General features: G+C 45.1%; 1 protein-coding gene across 1 annotated transcript; it reads left to right on the top strand.

The window, feature by feature from the left end:
• The first annotated feature begins 224 nt into the window (after positions 1-224).
• TAGAP (T cell activation RhoGTPase activating protein) lies at positions 225-7,721 on the top strand. Its single transcript, XM_084257803.1, has 9 exons — positions 225-260; positions 354-407; positions 689-755; positions 2,013-2,176; positions 2,752-2,913; positions 3,250-3,359; positions 4,758-4,953; positions 5,509-5,623; positions 6,248-7,721. The coding sequence occupies exons 1-9, from the start codon at positions 234-236 to the stop codon at positions 7,489-7,491; spliced, it is 2,139 nt and encodes a 712-aa protein (XP_084113929.1). The 5' UTR covers positions 225-233; the 3' UTR covers positions 7,492-7,721.
• Positions 7,722-23,050: the final 15,329 nt, after the last annotated feature.

Below are 23,050 nucleotides of genomic sequence, written 5' to 3'. Positions count from 1 at the left end.
AGTTGTTACCGTAGTTTCTTTTCAGATGACCTCTTCATGGGGAGGTGATGGATGAGTAAGAGAGTTTGGCATGGTGAAGATACCAGGTTTGAGTAACTTAGAGACAAATGAGTTCAGTTGATGTTTAATAACATCTTATGTCTCCTCTTTACTCCCTCCCTTAGGATCTCTCGGAGGCAGAGCTAAGGTCCCACAGAGCAGAATTCACCTCTGGGGAGTCAACCCAAAGTCTAATGAAGTTAATAAGTAGCTGCAATGCTGTATGTACCCCCTCTTGTACTTATTAATTTATATTTTCTAAAGGCAAGAATCAAAAAAGTATTTCCCTAATTTGATTTTTTTTCTTTTTTCAGTCAAAAACACTAAATGCCAATAACATGGAGACATTAATTGAATGTCAATCAGAGGTAAGAAAGCAATTTTTAAAATATTTTATCTGTACTATGAGAAGGTGGAAAATTTTATTTTGAGTATCATTTAGATTATTTGTCAGAGTAGAAAGGTAACACACTAAATACAGGAAATATATTAATTGGGATCTTATATGATGATCATTAAGTATTTAATATTGATTCTAAAAGGTAGAAAAATTACAGATTCTAAAGACTAATTTCAATATGGGTAAAAGGTTATATGTATTTTGTGGGGAAGAAAAAATTGTATTTAACTAAAATAAATATATTTGTAGGGTGATATCAAGGAACATCCTCTGTTGGTATCAAGTGAGAGTGAAGATAGTATATGCCAGCTGATTGGTGAGTTTTGAAAACATACTGATCTTTTATGTGTTAACGGCGAATGTTCTTGGTTTGCAAAACCACAGCCCTGTACTAGGAATTTTTTTTTTATAACTATTCTTTTAAAGACCACAGAACATTAACACTTTGATGGCAGACTTGCTCCAGCAACCTAGAAAATCTAAGTGGCTGATAGGAAAGATCCTCTGTACAGCCAATCCCCCAGCTCTCCAAGGGCTTTGTAGTGGGATTACAGAGCTCCTGGCCGTGGAAACGTACGCGCATATGAAAAATATGTGGTGCCTCTTCCTTCCCTAATGGAGAATGAATCTAAGAGCCTAGGAATCAATTGCAGCTGCTCTTAAATCACAAATTGCCCACCACGCAATCTTAATTTATTTTCATAATGTATTTCCTTAAAATATAAGCTTGCGCCATTTCTCCGGAGCTCTGAGGACAAGCCACTTTTCTATCCATTCTCTTCAACTTGGCAGTATAAGACATGTGGAAACATATACGGATGCATTTAGAAAACACAGGTTACATAATTGTGGCGGGAGGGGAAGGAGAGAGAGAAAATAGAGAAAGAGGGAAACTTATGAGATGCAATCCCCATTGCACACATGTTTTAGGATTTTGCAAGAAATATCATCCCCAATGGCCAGGTCCAGGTTCATGCCTTCCTGCAGCAATTGGTGCCCCTGTGCCCCTACCTCCCCATTCTAAAGCAGCCACTGAGGAAAACCTGAAGGTGACTGCAGACAGAAGACTGTAGCTCTCTCTAGCGGTTGATGGGCGCTAGCTGCAGTTTGGTGGCCCACCCAGCCATGTCCCAAAATGATCTTGAGCAATTCAGTTCCTTTCTTTATAAGTTTCATTTTCTTCCCTAGTCACAGAAGAAATTAAAATAATCTACTTCACATCATAAATGTCTACAATAGTTATTAAGGCTGTTAAGCTGGTTGTTTATGACTGCAGTTAAGCTTTGCTAATTTTTTGTAGCAAACAGCTGGTGAAGACTAAAAACAGGAAAGGCGGGGCCTTTGAGCCTTGGTGTTGATATTTAGGGGCTGGTTGCCCTGGTAATGGTGTGGTTGTTTTTTCGGGTTGATTTTTCTAGATTAAGATTCATGCCCTTTGCAGTCTTCATTTTTCAAGATGATTCCCCCCAATTGTTGGCATCAAGCGCCTGATGAATTCCATTTTCTTACGTAGATCTTTGTTATTTAATATTTTAACTTAATTTTTCTCTTTGCTTTGTTTTCTTGGCTGTAGAGATTAAAAAGAGAAAGAAGGTGTTGTCCTGGCCCTCTCTGATGAGGAGACTTCCACTTTCCTCAGATTTTTCGGGAGCTTCAGAGCCAGAATTGAAAGCATCACTGTTTGATCAGCCCTTGTCTGTTATCTGTGATGATGATACACTCCCCAGACCCATCCAGGTAGGCAAGCACTTACATACTATGAGATGTGAAAAATCCTTGGGAAATCTCACCCTAAACTTGTTGGGGTCCATCTTTAGTTTTTCCCACTTTGGGAAATGGCGTTTCACATACAAGTGCACACAGGAAAATTCTAACTGCCTAGATTCTATAAATTAAATGCATTAACCAATGAGCTAAAATTGATGGCCCCTCCATCCTCAGAATTCACAGTTAAGAAGTCTGGAAATGTATAGCGTCTGAAAAATCAGCAGAGATTGGGTATAAAGTAAACACTCAAAATCCATGGTTTGTAAGCAATGATTTCAAAGATGGGAGCCTGGAGTAATTTTAAAATATACAAAATAAGAGCTTTCACAATTTACCTACCACTTCTTAGAAAAATGGCAAGGTCATGAAAGACAGTTGTTAGCCACTGAGCTGAAAACAAATCTGGCATTTATAGTCTCTTGTTAATACTTAGTAAAATGGATTGCTCACTTTAATGGGGAGGATATTTTATGACAGATAAAGTTAGCTCCTCTACCTTCAAACCTAGAATAACCATGTCCTCATCCTATACCTGTTTCCTATAGGATATTCTCGCTATTCTGTACCTTAAAGGCCCTTCCACTGAAGGAATATTCAGAAAAGCAGCCAACGAGAAAGCCCGTAAAGAGCTAAAGGAAGAGCTCAATTCAGGAGGCATAGTGGATCTGAAAAGTCTGCCTGTGCACCTCCTGGCTGTTGTCCTTAAGGTGAGTTCTCAGCACCCAAGCCAAACAACCTGTCAATGCACTATGACTCGTTGACTCCCAGGAATAACAATATCATTTATTGGTTCTACACATTAATAAGCCCATTTTGGAGGTTTTTTTTTAAATAGATTAGAACATTTTCAATTTTTTTTTTAATTTTTTTGTTTATTCATACAAGAACTGGGGTACAGGCCAGAGGTGTGGGGGGAGAGTGAGAGGATTCACCAGAGACAGAGTGGGGAGCAGAACAGGCAGACTGAATGAAATGCACTGCTGAGGGGATCAACTGGCCCATCCTACAACACAAAGACCAACCGCTTCCCTCTCGCCCCCCAGGACTTCCTTAGGAGCATCCCCCAGAAGCTGCTCTCCTGTGACCTGTTCGAGGAGTGGATGGGCGCCCTGGAGAAGAAGAGCGAGGAGGACAGGATTGAGGCCCTGAAGCAGTAAGTAGCCCAAGCATTCCAGAGGGGAGGCCCCACGACTGCCACCTTTAGGTTCCTCACATGACTGTCAAAGTGTTTCACCAAAAAAATGGCATGTTTAGGAAATCTGAGTGAAATTGTTCATCTGCTCCCAGAACAGAAATCAGGAGGTACTTTGGACATTGAAAAAAGAAGCATCAGCCAAATGAAAGTACTTTTTAGAAAGGAAGAAAGTAAACTTTGGTAGTCTCAAATCCCACGAGGTAGGGGAGTCGTAAAGTATAAGTAATTCAAAAAGATATGAGACAAAATCTTAGATGAAAGCCTCAAAGTAGACAAAACAGCAGCATGTAAGAATTTGGGTTTTCCTTAACCTATGTAGGTTGCCATTATGCAGATGAGAATTCTCCAATAAAACATTCTCCAATAAAACACAGCCACGAGGAAGGGGCTGCTTTCTTCACACAATTCCATTGCCTATTTCACATCCTTATAACTAACCAAAGTAAGGACTAGTGAAAGCAATTTCCAGTGACAGCAAAGATAACTACATCTGTAAATCTATGTGTGACCTATTAGAGATGAATCTTAAATGACAACTTGAAAATATCATCACTTTTGCCAGATCCTGGGGAACTTTGTGTATGCGTTATAAACGTCCCAGATCACTAAATATTTCCAAATGAAATATTCTTAGAATTGCAGACGCTAGTGTCTGTCCCTCGATAAAAAATCCTAAGATTTCACAGTAAGTTCCTACTTCAAGACAGAAACCCTTTCCTAATAATAACTTCTTACGAGAAATGAAAATGACCCAGTCACCATAACAGCGCTCGATAAAGTGAGACTTTACAAATGTAGTTATTGTTTTATACAGCGCTGCTGATTGGTTGCTGTCTTTCCAACCCTGCCCTTAAAAACATCTATTCTCCATAAAGATTTCTCAGAAGGATATAGAAATGTGTCATCTTCACTTGATGAGCACAGTTCAAAAAAAGGCAACTGGTTTTACCAACCCCCTCTGACCCCCGCAACAAAAAACGACAGCCATACTGTGTCAGAAGCAGAAAGCCACCTGGCTAAGTTAAATGATCACAGCAAAATGATTTTCACGATGTTGTAACCGCTGCAGTTTAATGCAGGAGCCACTGCATCATGATTGGAGATACATGTAAATAATACAGGCTGTTCTTGCTGTGCCGTGTGTCCCTGGCATGCTGGGCCCCTGAGACCTCGTGGGGAGCCAGTTTCAGTCTGTGTCGGCCGCCGCTGGCAGGTCTGAATGAATATTGCACAGTTACTTGTGCAAATGCACCTTCCTCATTTTAGAGGAAGTCTGGCTTAAACAGAAACTCAACTGCTGCACGAGAGCTAGACCATGAGCAGCCTCTCACACCAGGCTCCTGATCTTGATTCTAGGGTTGCAGACCAGTTGCCCCGGCCCAACCTCCTGCTGCTCAAGCCCCTACTATCCGTGCTCTACTGGATCAGCAAGAACTCCGAGACCAGCAAGATGGATGCCAGCAACCTTGCCATCTGCGTGGGACCCAGCATGCTGACCCGAGGCGATGCCCAGAGCCTGTCCTTAGAGGCCCAGAAAGACTTGAACCATAAGGTCTGCTCCTCTCTCTTGCTCCTCTTTCCTAACGTATAATCTCACCCACGTCAGCCAAAGCCAAGCTGGGCAATGGCTCTTAAGTGCTCCTCCTGACTCAGAAAAGGAGGTGCAGAGCACTCTGGCCGCAGCTCCACTCTCCTGATGGATGAAACGGGTTGACCCTGAAGTGTCCTCTGTCGCCCTGGAAGGCAGGGGACACGCTGCAGGTGTTTGCAGCACTCCCTCTGGGTAGCAAAGCCCTTCCTCTTTTTTCCCTTTTGTGAATTGGACTCTGTGGCCCCCACTGCCAACGTGGGAAATTCCTTACTTCATCAAAACCTTTAGTTCCTTTAAAGACTTAAATTCTCGAAGGGAAAAATGCTTAACTCAACAGTAACGTGAACACACGTGACCATCGCCAATTTTCTGTCTCTCCAGGTCAATAAAGAGCTCTTAGGCTCCTTTGGGCATCTCCCAAAATTTGACCCTGCTCTATCCTCATTCTTTCCCTGCTCAGCCTAAAAATCTAATAAAGATGTCTGTAGCTGACAGCCTGCTTCTTTCTCCTCACAGGTTAACACACTGGTGGAATTCCTCATCGATAACTGCCTTGAAATGTTTGGGGAGAACATTCTGGCACACTCCAGGATCACTTCTGATGACTCCCTGGAACACACTGACAGTTCAGGTACGGAATGTGCTGTTGACTGACGGTGATGGGGGGCGTCCCTGCCAGCGCACACATCTGCACCAGCTCTGTCAAATGTCTCTGGTGTTTGAAGCATCAGGTATCCTCACAAATCACCAAATCCGAGTAGACTCAAGTCCACAGGGAAGTTGCTAAGCATGAAAACTTAGCTCTGAAATTTTTCTGCCACATCTCTTCAGCCTGCAGACGCACAGCCTCCTGCGCCGAATCATGCGCAGCTAATGTTACCCGTTCACTGCAGCCTGCGGGCTGGGTGGAGGGAGACCTCTGTGTGTCTGTGAACTGGAATATTTGTCCATTAAAAGGGAAATTCTCTCCAGAAAGTGGGCCCAAGGGGTCCATCTTTAAACTGAAGGTTTTTTAAGTGGAAAGTTTTTTGTCTTTTCTCTCTTTCATTCTCATATTTCCTTTTCCTACTTCACCTCAAACTGGTAGATTTGAAAAGAAATACCACTTTATCGTGGCAGATCTCTTACCCAGCAAGCCCTAGAGGACTTTCACAAAATGGCCATGTGCCCTCATTGATGGAGTCAGGGGATGATGTTAAAATTTATTTCTGAAAGGAACTGTACAAGATGCTCAACTGTCCCTTCCCTCCCCCAGATGTGTCCACTCTGCAGAACGACTCAGCCTATGACAGCAATGACCCCGATGCCGAGGCCAGCAGCAGGGTCAGCTCTCCCGGCAGCCAGCCCCAGGTGGCCGCAGAGCCCAGGGACCTGCAGCAGACGTGGGAGCTGAGTCCGGAGTCCATGGCGAGTGCGGTGACCCGGCTAAGGAACGCGCTCGGCCACCCAGAGAGGAGCCACTCAGAACCCAGCGTGTGGTCCTCACTGGGCTGCCTGGAGGGCAGGGACCAGGCCCCCACGCTCCCCAGCAGCAATGCTGACCCCACCGTGGCACCTGCAGGTTCTGGATTGGAAAGTGAAGACCCCGAAGACCCATTCCCAGAGGAGGTGTTTCCTGCCAGTGACCGCAAACAGCAGGGACCACCCGGCCTGAGCAGGGAGAACGTGGCTCAGGACTCGGGGTCCCCGTGCGGCCTGGTGCCCAAAGCCCCGTCCAGCGGCTCTCTGGATGCCTCTTCTGAAGGCTCACCCCTGCCTTCTCCTGCCAGTCCCAAAAGAAATCTCTTCACCAGACACAGGTCTTTCACCAAGGGCGAGAAGAGCAAGCCCAGCAGAGAAATCAAAAAACACTCCATGTCGTTCTCCTTTGCCTCTCACAAGAGAGGGCTGACTAAGACCCCCAGCTTCAGCTCTGTGAAGTCCAAAGACGTCTCCAAAGACCAAGTCAGCAGGGGCTTCAAAAAGGAAAGCCAGCTGGCTGGCCGGATCATTCAGGAAGGCTGGCCTGAGAGCCACAGCCACCCAGCTCTGGACTTCAGCCCCAGGCCCTGTGCCCTTTCCACGGAGGAGGTGTTCCGGCTGGTGGATGAGAGGAGCCCTGGAAAGCCACCCTCTTACCAGGAGGCCATCCGGTGCCAGGCACCCGAGCTTGCGGCCTGCGGGGGCCAGACGGTGGACAGCATGCGGGCCTGGATGCTCAGCCTGGAGGTCCAGCCACCACCCGCTCTACCCCATCTCCCCAGAGGAGAGTCAAGGACTCTGTGCAGTCAGGAGCCACTTGGCGGGCACAGGACTGAGAGCTGGGAACAGAAGGGAGCCGACTGCGCATCCACGGAGCCCACAGGCCATGTGACTGTCACACGGAGACCTGAGCTGCTCCGGCTCAGAACCCTGTCCGAGTCCAGACAGAAGAATAAGCAGGACTATCTGGTGCGGACCTGCAGTCAGCCGGTCTTTGAGGCCCACCAGCTCCTGTGTGCCAGAGAATCCTACATCTAGGGAGCCAGCCAGATGCCACGGCCCAGCTCCTGGTGTCTCTGCACAGGCCTCACTCTGCAAAGAACTGCCTCTAGACTGTTTTCCAGAAAGTCGAGAATAAGCTCCTTCAGAAAAGTTGTGTCAAGCCCTCAGCAGAGGCAGCAACAGACACAACAGCCCTCAGGTGGAAGCTATGCCCTGAGCCCCACACCTGTGACAGGTGTACACAGGTATCCCAGGATGGCACCAGGTGCAGTGTCTCCACCGATGAGGACAGACTGTTTGTGAACTTGTAAATGACCTTGCTGTTGTCTGCCTCCTGCTGAACACTTTTCTATTGGTTGATGTTTACAGATTTTCTTTTTGTCTTTTTATGTTGCCTCAAATATCATGCTAATTTTCCACAAACTCCATTGAAGAGAAAATGTTTAAATGTCTGTTAGAAGTTTCCTCCAATAAGCAGCTTTGTGATAACCAATCACCACAGTAAGAAGAAAGATTGACCGGAATAGAGGTTAGGGTTTGGAGTCATGAGAGGCATGACTCTGTCATTGGAAATTTGTGAAAAATGCTTCAATATGTCCTTTTAATCTAATTTTAAGTTGGACTAGATGGGCTAAAATGCATCACATCATCATTAATTGAATTACAGCACTGTGATTCTTTGTAGTTCAGCGTTGTCTCATCCACACAAGTGGAGCAAATGGCTTTATGTGCTTGAAGGTCCTAGATAAACTTCAGCATTCCTCACTACAATAAATGCCTTCCTTACTTCAAAGTAAAAATGTTCTTTCTGACATGTTGCTGCCTCTCCTTGGGTTTATAGAAACCCACCAACAAATCATTCACGCATTGCTTCATTCCACAGCATATGTTGGCACAAGAAGATGTGACCCAAATTCATAAGACCTGAGCCCATGCCCCAAAGGCGCCGCCGTGACCCAGGCAGGAATGGGCGAGCGTCCCTGTCTCCAGCTGAGAAACGAGGACGAGCACCACCCCGTGGCTATGGGAGGAAGAGGACAGACAGCCCCGACTGCGCCCTCTGGGGAGAAAGGGCCGTGCCCAGCCCTCCTAGGCCCCCGGGGTGCAGTCCCAAAGCCTCTCTTACAAGAGCACGGCCCGGGGTTGATGCTCTGCTGATGGCACTTTTAAAAGATTAATAACTGCTGAACAAGGGCCCCACGTTTTCATTTTGTGCTGCCCCCTGTAAGTTACCTGTCCGGCTGTTCACACCTTGGGACTTTCTAGTTGACTAACCCTTGCTGCATCCTGATCCTCTCCCTCCAGCCTTGCCCTAAATCCAGACAGGAACTTTCTGGCTCAGCAATTTCTCTCACATCCCAGTGGCCAGAAAGGGCACAGTTGCTCTTACCTGCAGGGGAGCCGAAGAAATAGGATGTCTTCAGGACACCCTACCCCTCGCAAACAAGCCAGTTGGTAAGATAGGAGGGGACACACTGGCCGGGAGCAGGGATTGTTGCCCTGGACACAGACCAAACAGGAGGGCTCATGGTCTCACATGACACCTACTCTCTCAGCTGCCCTAGTGGTAAACTCGGCAGAGAGCACAGATTATTTATTATAATGAGACAACTGAAAATTTCAACATGACTAGCTATACTAGGAAGATGAGGCAGATATTGGGAGTATTTCAATTATTCATATGAACATTGTGGGAATTTTATTAATATTATTCAGGAGTCGTGGAAGTAAAATAAATTAATAAGAATTGACTGCCTGTAAGATACAGGACTTGTATAATGAATTTACAATCTAGGAGAAAAATAAGACGCCCTTAATGGCAGGGTTAGCTGTGGCAGAAATGGATGATCACTATAGGTCCTCCAGTAAATTTTAAGACACATTTCAAATTTAAATAAGCTTCCCAGATGACATGCCAAAGTCAGTAATGGAAGATGCCAGTCAAATGTAAGACATTTGAAACAGTCAGGAGAAGAACCGGCAGGCATTCATTTACATGCTTGCAGCTTATCATCGTTGAGAAGGGAAGAGGGAAACTTCTGTTTCTCAGGTTTGCCAAAGAAGTATTTCTACCCAAGGGCCTCCCTGGTGGCGCAGTGGTTGAGCGCTGGGTTGCGAAGCTACCCGCAGCCTCTGCAGTGCAGGTTCGATCCCCAGCTGCTCCCCGGCCACCGGAGGAGGGTCCCACATGGCGCGCAGACCTCTCCTGCCGCCCGCTGCTCCCCTCAGCAGTGGACTTCGGTCCTTCTGCCTGTTCTGCTCCCGGCTCTGGCTCTGGTGAATTCTCTCACCCTCCCGTGCTTCTGACTGTACCCAGTGCTTGTATGAATGTATGTATAAATCAATCAATCAATTAATAAATCTTTAAAAAAAAAGTATTTCTACCCAATATTTTTTTAAAGATTTATTTATTTATGTATACAAGAACTGGGGTACAGGCCAGAGGTGTGGGGGGTGGTGAGAGGATTCACCAGAGACAGGGTGGGGAACAGAACAGGAAGATTGACTGAAATACACTGCTGAGGGGAGCAGCGGGAGAGACAGGAGAGGTCTGCTGCACCATGTGGGGTTGAGAGACACTGCTCAGGGGAGCAGTGGGATAAGATAGGAGAGGTCTGCTGCACCATGTGGGTTAGTTCCTTGGCCAGGGATCAATCTGGTGCTACAGTGGCTGCCAATAGCTTCATAGTGCTAAGACTTAACCCCTTGCACCACCAGGAAGACCCCCAACTAAAGATCTTTAAAAGTGTCTTTAAAAAATATATTATTCAGCATCATGATCAGACTTGCATTTAGCAAGGGTACAAAAACAATTTATGTTAAAACCCTTTGTTGGAAATGCTTTCTACTTTACACAGAAAAGAAACTAAAATAGCTGTTATACCATTAGTCACAACACAGTCATGGAGTTTTTTGCCCATACACACGAGTATTTCTAGAACATGTCTGCTTTGGAGCAGTGAGGTGTTGTCACCACTGTGTTTGGCTGAGCTCACAAATCTGTTATGATCTGTAGCTTCCCTGTCCCTTCCTCCACCTCCCCCCTACCATCCACCTAAAGTCAGCCCCATCTTCGTTAACCAAACCTTTCCATAGCTCTCCAAAGGCTTTCTACCATAAACAAATTAACTACTATGAAATATATGTGTATATATGAAATATAGGTGTATATATAGATATGTACACTTTCAGAACCTGAGACATAGCTAAAGTGGTGTTCAGGTGAAAATGCTTGTCTTTACATAAAAAACAACTTCGTTGAAATTTTATATATTATTTCTGGGGCCTCCCCGGTGGCGCAGTGGTTGAGCGCTGGGTTGGGAAGCTGCCCGCGGCCTCTGCGGCGCCGGTTCGATCCCCGGCTGCTCCCCGGCCACTGGGGGAGGGTCCCACATGGCGCGCAGACCTCTCCTGCCGCCCGCTGCTCCCCTCAGCAGTGTACTTCGGTCCTTCTGCCTGCTCTGCTCCCCGCTCTGGCTCTGGTGAATTCTCTCACCCTCCCGCGCTTCTGACTATACCCAGTGCATGTATAAACAAAACGAACAAACAAATAAATAAATAAAAACATGCAAAAAAAAATTAAAAAAAAAAGAAATTTTATATATTATTTCTATAAGCCATTTTGTCATCCTGAAATGACTAAAGTACTAAATTGTTGTCATGTTATGTTTGACAATAAATGTGTGAGGAGGTCACTGTAAGAAGAAGTGAAGGGTCATCAAGGGAGGAGCCATGACTTAGGAGGGAGGCCCCATCCTTTGCTATAGTAACAGGGATCAACCAAGACCTTCTTCAGGCTGCTGACACTTAACCTTGTACCTGGAGGACCAGACTGACCCATGCAGGTTGCCATTCTGAAAAGCATTCGTGTTCAAATAGGAAAAAAATCATCTTGTTTGAGAAACTTAAATCATGTGTGATACAAATCTGATTTTAGATAGGGCACTGTAAGCACAAACCTCTCTTCCTCTGTGTTTTGTAAGCCCAAGAAAAATGTAGAGAAAATAAGTGTAAAATATATGGGAAATAAAAATATTAAGGACAAAATGAGAAAAAAACGCACAAAGTGCCTTACAATATCTAACACATCAGCTATCCAATAAATGCTAGTTTTCTGTGTAAGCATAAAATTTAAATAGTTTCCCATACTCATTTATTTCATTTTTGTTACTTATTTCATATGGCAAGTAACTGTGAATGATAGAAAAATATATATTGACAAATTGGCAAATTTACATGCTAACTATTGAAAGCATAAACCCAACACATTGCCTGTATTATCCAAACCTCCTTAAAAAACCTACACACTTTAAATCGATTTCTACCATTTAAGTAATTTCCAAAGAATATTCACTTATGACCTCAGAAATTGACAGGATCCAAAGTTCTTTCCTCACATCCCCTCACATTTCCCTATACAGGGAAAGTCACGTGAATGTAAGTGACTTACTTCTAGATATTTAGATAATTCAGTAGACTCTGGTTACAAATAGGGAAGAAAAGGGAAAATAAGGAAGCTGTCTTTAAAAATATTTTCACAGTTGAAAACCAGACATGTCTTAAGTCCGAGAGGGAAGTGTCTTGACATCACTGGTTGGGACAAGACCAAGAGTCTCGATTACAGAGGTCATTTCTCGGGACACCTGTTTCCTCTGGTTTCTCCCTTTCCTTCACTCCAGCAGTCTGTGCCCAACAGCAGCAGCTCTAGCAGATCCCTAAGCATCTCTATCCCTGGTGCTTCATGGAGAGGGTAAACAATTCCATTCTACCGTGGGCTTATACCTTATCAAGGGCATTGGGGTGAAATTTACATACAATAAACTGCATCTATCCAAAATATACATTTTTGTGAATTTTGCCTGATATATCCTCATGACGAAAAACACCATTGTCATAGTAGGGAACACATTGGTGATAATACTTGGGATTGTCAGATTTTGGGTTTGTTTCATTTTATCTACTCTCCTGGGTAAATTGTAATATCTCTAGGTTTTAATTTGCATCTTTTTATGGGTTTGTTGGCCTTTTATGATGTATCCACAAAAGGAAGCTTGAATGCATATTACTTAGAGAAATAGTCGATTTGAAAAGGCTTAATACTGTATGACCCCAACTATAGATCATTCTGGAAAAAGCAAAACCACATAGACAGTAAAAAGATCAGTGGTTACCAGAAGGTAGAGAAGAGAGATGAATAATTGGCAGAGAATAGCAGATTTTTACACATGACCCATCCACAATGGAAATGCTCTGTATGACATGATGAAGGGTATTATACATTTGTCCAACACCAAACATGGTAGAGTTTTTATTGGAATTTTTGATACACACACCCCACCCCACCCCACCCTGCTCCACCCCACTCCACCCCACAGAGACATTTATAACTATGGCCTGTCCTCTAGTCAAAGATGAATTACCAGAGAACACAGATCTATGGTCAACATCATTTTTTAACCAAGCTGTTTGAGTCAGGTTTCAAGTCAATTGTGTGACATAGTGCCTAACTACCCATCCCCATAGCAGAATGAGTAATCTTTCAAAGTTTCTGGCAATGCCTAAAGATTAGAGTTCAGAAATAAAAAGGCAAATGTTATTTTATTTGTATTGAGGTAACATTGGTTTACAACGATGTCTGTGTTTTGGAAGTACAGGATCGGCCCCTTGCCACATCCACCACACCCACCGCCACACCCACCGCCAAGACACCACAAGTCCTCACCATAGTCCACTGTGCTCCCACCACCTCTGGTAGCTTTATAATTAACTTCTTGGAGTTAATTCTTAGATAGAACTAAGCTTGGCTTTATCTGACCCTATGTTTGATTTCTCTATTCCACATATATTCCATGAATAAATGACGCCATCTGGTATCCATCTCTCTCTTGACTTATTTCACTTAGCATCATCCCCTCCAGCTCCATCCGTGTTGCTGCAAATGGCTAGTGTTTTTATTTTTTTGATAGCCGAGTAGTATTCCACTGTGCATGCACCACATCCTCCTGATCCACTCATCGTCCTTGGGCACCTGGGCTGTTCCCAGGGCCTGTCTATTGTAGGCAGGGCTGCAGTGAGCACAGGAGAACATGCATCCCTTTCAATGACTGTTTTGTGTCCTTGGGGAAGACGTCCAGCTGTCACATTGCTGGATCATATGGTGGATCTATATTTAATGTGCTGAGAGACCTCCCTTGTTTTCCAGGCGCTCGACCAGTCTACATTCCCAACAAAAGTGCGTGTGGGTTCCTTTTCCTCCATATCTTCAGAAAGTCACATTTTAAACTATAACCTACAGGTTTATATCATCAGACTGCCAGGCTTTAAATGGTCTTATTTACTGTCCTCACCTTACATGTCTTCTCCAGGCAATTTATACAGCATCAGTGATTGGAAACCTCATCCTGCACACCCCATTATATCATCATTACCAAAACCTTAAATCCACCCTCTAGCCTGGCCCGCTGGGGGATGCCCATTTGTTCTTAGAGTCCCCCCACAGCCAGTCACTTCTTCCGGATGTGGCTCTTCAGCCCTGCCGTGGCAGCAAGGCAGGCCAGGCCCTCCACCCTCTCTGCCTGGTTACTCCTGCCCAGCGCTCTGCGCCTTTGTGCCGTGGACCTTCACTCGACCTGCAGCTCCCACACAGAGGCAGAGCTGGGCCTCACCCGCACCTCCTCCCACCCCAGTTCTTCCACTTGGACTGTGGATGTGGCCCACCCTCCCCGCCTCTGCCCTAAGGATACCTCCCCTCTCCCCAGAAGTACCCACGTTCCCTGTGATAATTCTGACCCTTCCTCTTCCGTACCCTACATTTCAGAGGCCTTATTTTTTTCATGTTTCTCTCCCCAAATCAATTAGACCTTCTGTGAGGGCAAAAGTGGATCTCATTTCTCTTCACATTTCCCAGCCCGAACACATTTTCTGTTACTTGTAAAATGTTTGTTATATGTTTGTTGTGTGTTGCTGAAAACACACACACACATGGGTGAATGTGGACTCCTTAATTAAACAGGAAGACACGACAGCGGCTCCCTGCACCTAGCTCAATCCCAGTTCCTCCACTGGGTGGAAGACCTCAGAGCGAGAGCTCTGCAGACCACACTCGCTCATCTTTCCACCACTTCCTTCCATACCCATCGATTTCAAAGCCTAAGGAATCGATCCTCTTCCTTTCACTCTCCTTCCTGCTGTATTCTAGATCCCGAAGTCCTTGGGAGATTCAAGGCATCATTTATCTTCTTTGAGCATTCACCGAGCTCCCATCTTGTGCCTGGGGCTGTACTCCCTGGAGAGTTTGATTTTTAATTACTGCGGCCCCATTTGATCCTCAAGACAACTTCGCAGGTGAATATTAACGCCCGAGTTTTTATAAATGAGAAAAATCAAGTAACATTGCCAAGTAACCACATTCTGAAGACACTCTCTTTTCCTACATCCCAGCAAGGGGGTTAGGGGAAATATTCCAGGCTGGATACTAGTTTTCTGTTCTTTTTGTAATAAATCTGTTCTATTTCACAGATCTGAAATAGTTTCTCAAACCACAGAGAGTTTCTAGCAAAATGGCTGAAGCTTATCTTTGATCAGAGCTAAAGGCAAAGAAACTCACAGCTTTGAATTCCAACCACATATGTGTGAAAATAATTCTCTGACCTGCACTGGCAATTACTCTGCTCAGAGGTCCTGGTATTTAAATCATCACAGCCCAGAAATCAGACAGGGAAGTGAAAAAGCTTCCAGACGTGTCCAGCCCTGAGTTATTAAGTCATCCCCAGATGACTGAGCCTCACTGAGGTCCCAGAACTCATGAGGTAAAGACAACTGTTCCCACTGCTCCCATCCCAATTCCTGACACCCAGAGCTGGGAGCATAAAAATGGTTCTTATTTAAGCCACTCATTTCTTAGGCAACTAGTTACATAGCAAGAGTAACTAGAGGTGTTAGGCTTTTTTAGTCATCTTTTCTGTGACCTTAAGACATCTCTTACCAACATGAGTCACTAACATTTTAAACAAAAGGAAATGATAAATAGCTTATCTGATCCTGAGATTGTCTTTAAAAAATAGAAAAGCAGATGAGCAACACTGCTAAACACCGAGCATCATCTGGACATAATGAACGTACTGGTTCTGATCCCAGCAACACTGGGACGTTCGAAAGTCCGGGTAGGAAGATGAGAGTGAAGTTTAGGGTCTCAGTGGGTGTGAATAGACCGTTTACTAGCCTTGCTCAATTAAAAGGACCACAAATCAGACAAACCTCACAATTTTAAAGCTGCAGAAAAAAATGGGAGCCTCTGGGAGAGGAAGGTTCCAACAAGCTACACTACTGCATTCTCGTTCTGAGTTCGGGGGCACTTAGTTCCCCTTAGCTCAGCCCTGTGTCTTAACCAGGTTAATAGTTAAGCCAATAATAAGTTAGTGGAACCAAATCAGTTTGAGGAAGTCATCAAACATGACATTTCTTCTAAAACTTGGGGTGAAGCATATGGTTCAAGGCATGTATTTTCTGGGCAACAGAAGTGGTCTCCATAGCAGCAGCTCAGGAAAGCTTGATAAGCTCCCCGCTGTGGCTGCAGACCCCAGACCACTTGGAGACCAGCCACTGCTGCCCCCCCATGCACCCCAACCCCTTGTTTATGGTGGAAGGTAAATACAGTGGTCTTAGACGTCTTGGGGAGCATAATTCCCTCATTACTGGGTCTTTCACGTTGACTGCTTTTTCCAGAAGCAGAAGCTTTCAAGACAGCCTACCCACGAAGCAAGAAGCTTGGTCCTTTTATTCATCAACTTCTAGCCCAATTCTTTGCACTGGAAATGGGTTTTGGTCTACAAAGCCTTTTGGTCACATCTAAATGTCTTTTTAACCTCAAGAATTCTTTGCCCGTGGCTTTCAGCTCTGAATCACGTTGGTGCTGGTGTCTTTAGAGATGCCACACACTTCCACTTCTAGAAATCTGTGCTCTGCTCCTCCCACTGAACAGCATTTCTTCATAGGTTTCATGTGCCTCCTCTTCTCCTTCCCCCTCCTCCTCCATAAGGGAAAAATTCACCACCTGGTGTTGCCCCCAAACACAGCATCACCGTTGCTCATGGCCTCACTCCTGGTCTATCAGGGTGCATTTTAAATCTCCATCTGGAACTAAAACGCTGGCTGCTCACACGAGTCAAGACCCCTCTCCCTTGTATACATCTCCTCTACTCTCCTGGATGGACACAGGGTTCACACTAGCCCGCTGCTATGGGGGTGTGTTAGAGCCTGGAAGAAACTCCCACTTCAGTCAATGCCATTTTCAACCAGCAGTCCCCAATCCTGGCTTTAAACAAATCTCTGGGACAAGGATATTATTTGATCATTCTGGAAAATAGCCTTGAACACACTGTAGAACCCCCAGTTATAGCCTGCAGAGTAGAGATCCTTAGTGAAGAGACCTAAATACTTAAAAATGCTCACAAACATCTGAGGCATATATGCAGTAAAGAACAAATTTACCAACAGCTATTAATATTTACCAATGCTATTAATATTTACCAATGCTATTAATATTTACCAACGCTATTAATTATCCAGATACACTGGATGAAGAGAGGGTGACACCAGTCTCCCAGGAAAGGAAATTGTCTCTACTCTTGAAGTACTTTCCTCTGGCAATAGGAGGCCTAACATGTTAGAGTGTCTCTGTCTCCTGGATTTCAGTAAAATCTCAGGGCAGAGAGAGATTCCATTCATTCAATATTAAACCATGTATAAAAAGTTAATATTAGATGGTGTGTAAAAACTTGTGCCTGCTTCCTGCTAAGGGAGGTCAGATTAGAAGAATTTATTTTCAGATAAAATCTCATATATAAGGTGACTTCATTAATGCATACACAGGAAAAGAACATTTAATAATGATTCTATTTAAGTTGCCTCTTGTTAAAAGCAATTAGCATATTTGTTGGGCATTTAAAAAAGCTAAATATATCACATATAGCTAGCGATGGACCTCATGATACAATGATACATAGGTTTTGGGTTTTTTAAAAGATTTTATTTATTTTTGTGTAGAAGAAATGGGGTATAGGCCACAGGTGTGGAGGGTGAGAGGATTCACCAGAGACAGAGTGGGGAGCAGAACAGGCAGATTGACTGAACTACACTGCTGAGGAGAGCAGCGGGCGAGACAGGAGAAGTTTGCTCCCTGGCTGGGGGTCGAACTGAGGCCTTCATCCTGATAGCACTGAGACTTAACTCCCAGGCCACCAGGGAGGCCCAATTCATGGGTTTTTTTAATGAACATATATTTCAGATTAGAATGCCATTTTAAAGTATACCATTATGAATTGTTTCAAACAAAGGTTTCTTCTGTAATAGAAATATACCTATCTTTTTATGGTAAATTTTCATTTTTTAAAAACCTTTAATTTCATTAAGTTAGATACATCTATCCCATTATCTTAACTCTTTATACTTTCAATTTGTTGAAGAAAAAGGTAATAATGATATACTATCTCATTTGTAAGGACAAAGGCATGCAGGCTCCTGGATGCTAGGCTGTCTCAGAACATTTGGGTTTTGTGATCGAAAAGCCGAATGTTAATGCTAACTGGCAAAGACTTCCTTAACCTCAAGATCAAGTTCCCTTCACCAAGTCAGGGTAATTTCACAGCTTCTACTGTCGATCTGGCTCCTTGCGTCCTAACCCTGCAGGATGCTGTCACAGGGGTCCCACAGTGTTCCCCATGTCAAAACGTTCCCTGTTGATTAGGTGAAGGAAGCAAGCGGGAGGCAAAGAGAATAAAGACATTAGACAGGAACAAGGAGGAAAGTAGCAGTATGTGCTGTGTCCTTTGAACCCACTTCTCTTCTACCTTTAAAGTCTTTAAAGGCCTTGTGATTAGCTAATTTCTTTCTCCAGCCCCAGCCTTTGCACCCAGCAATGAGTGAGTCACTTCACTAATCTCCCAACTGGACATATCCATTAATGTCTAACAGCATCTCCAATTCACATGCCCCAAACAGAACTCTCGATTTCCTACTCCTTTCACCCAGAAAACTTGCATCATATTCAATTACATGATTTTCCTGACATTTCGCTCCAGCCAAAAACACAGAAGTCATCCTCTGTTCCTCTCTCCCTCAATCCTGCCTGACCCATCAGTAAGTTATCTTAATCCACTCTCCCAAACATCCCCAGCCACCCCTCGCTCCATTTTCCTGGCTGGCACCCCAGTGCAATCTTGTAAGCAGCTACACCACCATCCTGGCTAGTTTCTTACTCTTCACAATTGTGAGCCAGTCTTCACACAGCACTCGGAGGTCTTTGTACAGACAGTTCAGATCATGATTCCCCCACTTTACACCCTTCAGTGACTTGGATAATGCAAACTCTTCCCCACCCTTTGAGAACCTGCACGATTTGTAACATCTAGAAACTCACTTCCCCCTGGCTCCCAGTGTCTTACCCACACTGGCTTCCTTCAGTCAGTCACCCAGTGTGGCTTGCTCCTGCCTTCAAGACAACGCACAAGCCAGGCCCCTCTGACTGTACAGGACTCCCCAGAACTTGTTGTGGTTGTTGCCTTCCCATGTCACGCAGGTCTCAAGTTCAATATCACCTTCCCCGGCCTTGTCTACCAACTGGAAAGCAACAGTTGGCAGGGTTTGGGGGGGGGGGTGGTTTGGAGAGGGGGCTCCCATGTTTTGCTTTCAGCAAAGCTTTTATTCCTTGAAATATTCTTCCTTTTTCGTTTTCCTCCCTTCACTAAGACTAAAGCTCCATCTATCCCTTGTTCTTGCAGTACAAGAAGGTGGTTGATATTTATTGAAAAATGAGCTGTCACAAGCTGGCTCTTGCATTCCCCTACCTGTGCTTAGAAACAGCTCTGAAACCAGTGACATAGACATGCCAGGAGCCTTTCAGAGCTGGGGAGATAAAAGTTAGAATGACAAATTGCAGAAAGGACTTGAAAAGATAAGACTCTGAGAAAGGGGAACAACTGACAAGCCAGATATTTCCCTTGGCTTTTACCCCCAAGGCATTAGCTAGATTCTAAGTTGTAAGGGCACTAGAAGTCAAGAAACCAAGTAGCTGCTAAGTGTCTAAAAGCTAAGTAAACCTTTAACACTCTCACAGAGCTGGAAATATAAATATTAGAGTTCAGATCCATCGCCCCATATGGTCACCTGGCTTTCTGTTGAGATTCCTAAAGTCCATGCTCTGGAAAAAGGGCAAAACAGAAAGCATCAGCCAGCCTTCCCCAAGTCAGAATCCTGGTAAAGTTCATCTGCTCCTACTCTGACAGCTGGAAAAAAACTAAATCCTCTCAGGGGCCTCCCTGGTGGCACAAGGGGTTAAGATGCAACCTATGAAGCTATCTGCAGCCACTGCAGCACGAGTTCGATCCCCGGCCAGGGAGCTGAACTGACCCACATGGCGAGGCAGACCTCTCCTGGCTTGACCACTGCTCCCCTCAGCAGTGTATTTCAGTCAATCTGCCTGTTCTGTTCCCCACTCTGTCTCTGCTGAATCCTTTCATCCCCCCGCACCTCTGGCCTGTACACCAGTTCTTGTATGCATAAATAAATAAATCTTAAAAAAAAAATTAAATCCTCTCTGGAGAAAGATAACATTAGCCAGGGTCTCGGGACTATTTTTCCCCCACGCAGTGTCCAACACTTAAACAAAAGCCTTATAGTCCTTTCTGACTCCTGTTTGTCCTCTCACGCCCCACTTGGCATCCATTTCTACCTCCAGCAGATTGGCGCTCTGACCTCTCGCCTCCTTCACCACCTCCTCCCAGATCCAAGCCACCCCCAGCCTGGCTTCCTGGGTAACAGTTTCTTCCTTCATCTCTCCATTCTGACTTTGCCCCACATCAATCTATTCTCAGCATAGAAAAAAATATTTTTTTTCAATCAAATTATGTCAAACTTTACTCAAAACTCTCTGGGGCTTTTAACCTCAGAGTGAAAGTTAGTCCTGGCCTCCAGTCCCAGAGCTCTAGGCTCTGCTCTGCTCCACCCACCGCACTGTACTTAACCCTTGTCACTGGATAAATCTGGTGTGTATCTGCCTCAGGATTTTGCACTGGCTGCTTCCCAGAATGCTCTGCAAAATCCCAGGTTTCCTTCCTTCACCTCCTCATGTTTTTACTCAAGAGTGTATTGCCTGCTTAGTGAGTCTTCCCTGACAAGTGTAAAATGTCCATGTCAGCTTCTACTTCTGATATTTTTTTTTTTTTATAGAGGCATGCTTTTATTTATTTATTTGTTTGTTTGTTTTGTTTACACATGCACTGGGCACAGTCAGAAGCACGGGAGGGTGGGAGAATTCACCAGAGCTAGAGCGGGGAGCAGAGCAGGCAGAAGCACCGAAGTACACTGCTGAGGGGAGCAGCGGGCGGCAGGAGAGATCTGCGCGCCATGTGGGACCCTCCTCCGGTGGCCGGGGAGCAGCCGGGGATCGAACCGGCGCTGCAGAGGCCGCGGGCAGCTTCGCAACCCAGCGCTCAACCGCTGCGCCACAGGGGAGGCCCTCTACTTCTGATATTGCCCAGCCTTGTTCCCTGCTTTTCCTCCTTAGCTCTCTTCATTATCTAATGTACATATATGGGTACATATATAATTTTACTCAGAGTTCTCCAAGTGCACCTGGAGCTTCTGAGCCAGCTATTCTGAATGTGCTCGCCCCCAGATCCTTGCCAATCGAAACACTAGTGTGTTTTTTTTTTTAAGATTTATTTATTTTTATACAAGAACCGGGGTACAGGAAGGATGCGCGGGAGGGTGAGAGGATTCACCAGAGACAGAGCAGGGAACAGAACAGGCAGACTGATCGAAATACACTGCTGAGGGGAGCAGCAGGCCAGCCAGGAGAGGTGGCTGGATTCTCGCTGGCCAACCGGCATCGAACCTGTGCTGCAGGGGCTGCAGACAGCTTCACAGTGTGGCGCTCAACCACCTGTGCCACCAGGGAGTCCACTAGTGTTTATTTTTTTAAAAACAAATTTTTTTAAGATTTGTTTATTTATGCATACAAGAACTGGGGTATAGGCCAGAGGTGTGCAGGGTGAGAGGATTCACCAGAGTGGGGAACAGAATGGATGGATTGACTGAAATACACTGCTGAGGGGAGCAGTGGGCAAGTCAGGAGAGGTCTGCTGCGCCATGTGGGTAGCTCCCTGGCTGGGGATCATCGTGTGGCAGTGGTTGCGGGGTTTCACAGGTTGCGTCTTAACCCCTTGCGCCAGCAGGGAGGCCCTAGTGTTTATTGAATACAATTTAATGTTATTTTTTTCCTCTAGACCTGTCATAAATAACCTCAAAATTAAGTGATCAGCCCTAAATTCTTCATGCAGTTTTCATCTGTAGCATTCAACATATACCTTTACAGTAGGGTTACAATGCCTATATCTGCTTTATACCGAAAGCTACAAAGCACAGGAGGGATGTACCTTTTTAATAGAAAGGCATTTACTGACACAGACTTAAGTATTTTATATGTATTAATGCTTTTAATCCTCATGACAAACCCTAAAAGAAAAATTCTATAACCCCCCTTTTGCAGATTGGGAAACCGAAGCACAAAAGCATGAACTGGCCGGAAGTTGGGGCTAGATCCAGCAGAACTTAGTTCCAGGCGGCACTCAGCTGATCTGGGGCAAATGCAAACAGTTGATCACTGAGAGGGACAGAGACCAGGAGGACCGGGGGAACAGGAAAGGCTGAGACACGGGACAGTGATTTTAAACAATATGGCAACAGAAGAAACAAAATGCCTCCCAGAAAAATAGAAGTGTCTTGCTGAAAATGTTGCTGAACTAACCACCAAGTAGCATAAGATCCAGTTGCAGGATAATTAGAGAAAAGAAAAACCACCACCATGGACCTTCCGGACCACCTAGTGCCTAATCCATACTCTAGCACATGGGCAACAGCTAGTCTGACGGTGTAGTTTTAGACAAGGCTGGAGCAAAGCGCATCCTCTCTTGAGCTCCCTCCTGCTGTCAGATCTTTCCTCTTGCTTCAATACACCCACACTCGCTCGCTCTCACCAGGCCCAGTAATTCGGGGTTCACCTACACTAACTGTTATAGGGCAGGGAGAGGGGCAGCCCAAACCCCGCAAACCTGCCTATTCTAAATGGGTTCTGCCATCCACCGCATCAATACAAAACATAGGAGACTTTAATGGGAAGGAACTTTAATAAAACTAGGAAACAATACAGGTAAGGCAGAGAGTCTAGTTTCTAAATGAAGCACCCAAAGTTACCCGTCCCCTCGTGGGTAAAAGTCCATCCAAATGGGATTGGCCCACAGCAAGGCCCCAAAGCCTGCACAAGTCTAAAGCACCTTCCAGTGGGGACCCACAGAAAAGGGTCAGAAACAACCAGACAAGCCCCGAAGGAAAAGAGCAAAATCAACATCAAGATAAAAGCTGCCATTGTCACCTCCCCACGGGTCTCCCCCACATCTGTGTCACCCCGTCCACGACCAAAAGACAAGCGCAGTTTCTTCACATGTCTCTAGGCTCCATGCACCTCCCCAGGGTCTTCTGGCTCCATCCTGCTTCCTTCCTCAGTCTCTTCTCCAGCTTCTTCTCTCCCTGCTCAGCTCCA

Source organism: Talpa europaea, assembly GCF_964194135.1.
Source record: "Talpa europaea genome assembly, chromosome: 2".
NCBI lineage: Eukaryota > Metazoa > Chordata > Mammalia > Eulipotyphla > Talpidae > Talpa > Talpa europaea.
The sequence above is the reverse complement of the archived record's forward strand: the minus strand, read 5'-3'. Positions and strand labels throughout refer to the sequence as shown.

What these genes read in the sequence shown, in the direction of transcription:
- TAGAP (XM_084257803.1), top strand. Translation starts at nt 234, where the DNA reads ATGAAGTTAATAAGTAGCTGCAATGCT. An exon ending in AGGATTGAGGCCCTGAAGCA is followed by an intron (nt 3,360 to 4,757) that starts GTAAGTAGCCCA and finishes TCTTGATTCTAG; the next exon opens with GGTTGCAGACCAGTTGCCCC. An exon ending in GGAACACACTGACAGTTCAG is followed by an intron (nt 5,624 to 6,247) that starts GTACGGAATGTG and finishes TCCCTCCCCCAG; the next exon opens with ATGTGTCCACTCTGCAGAAC.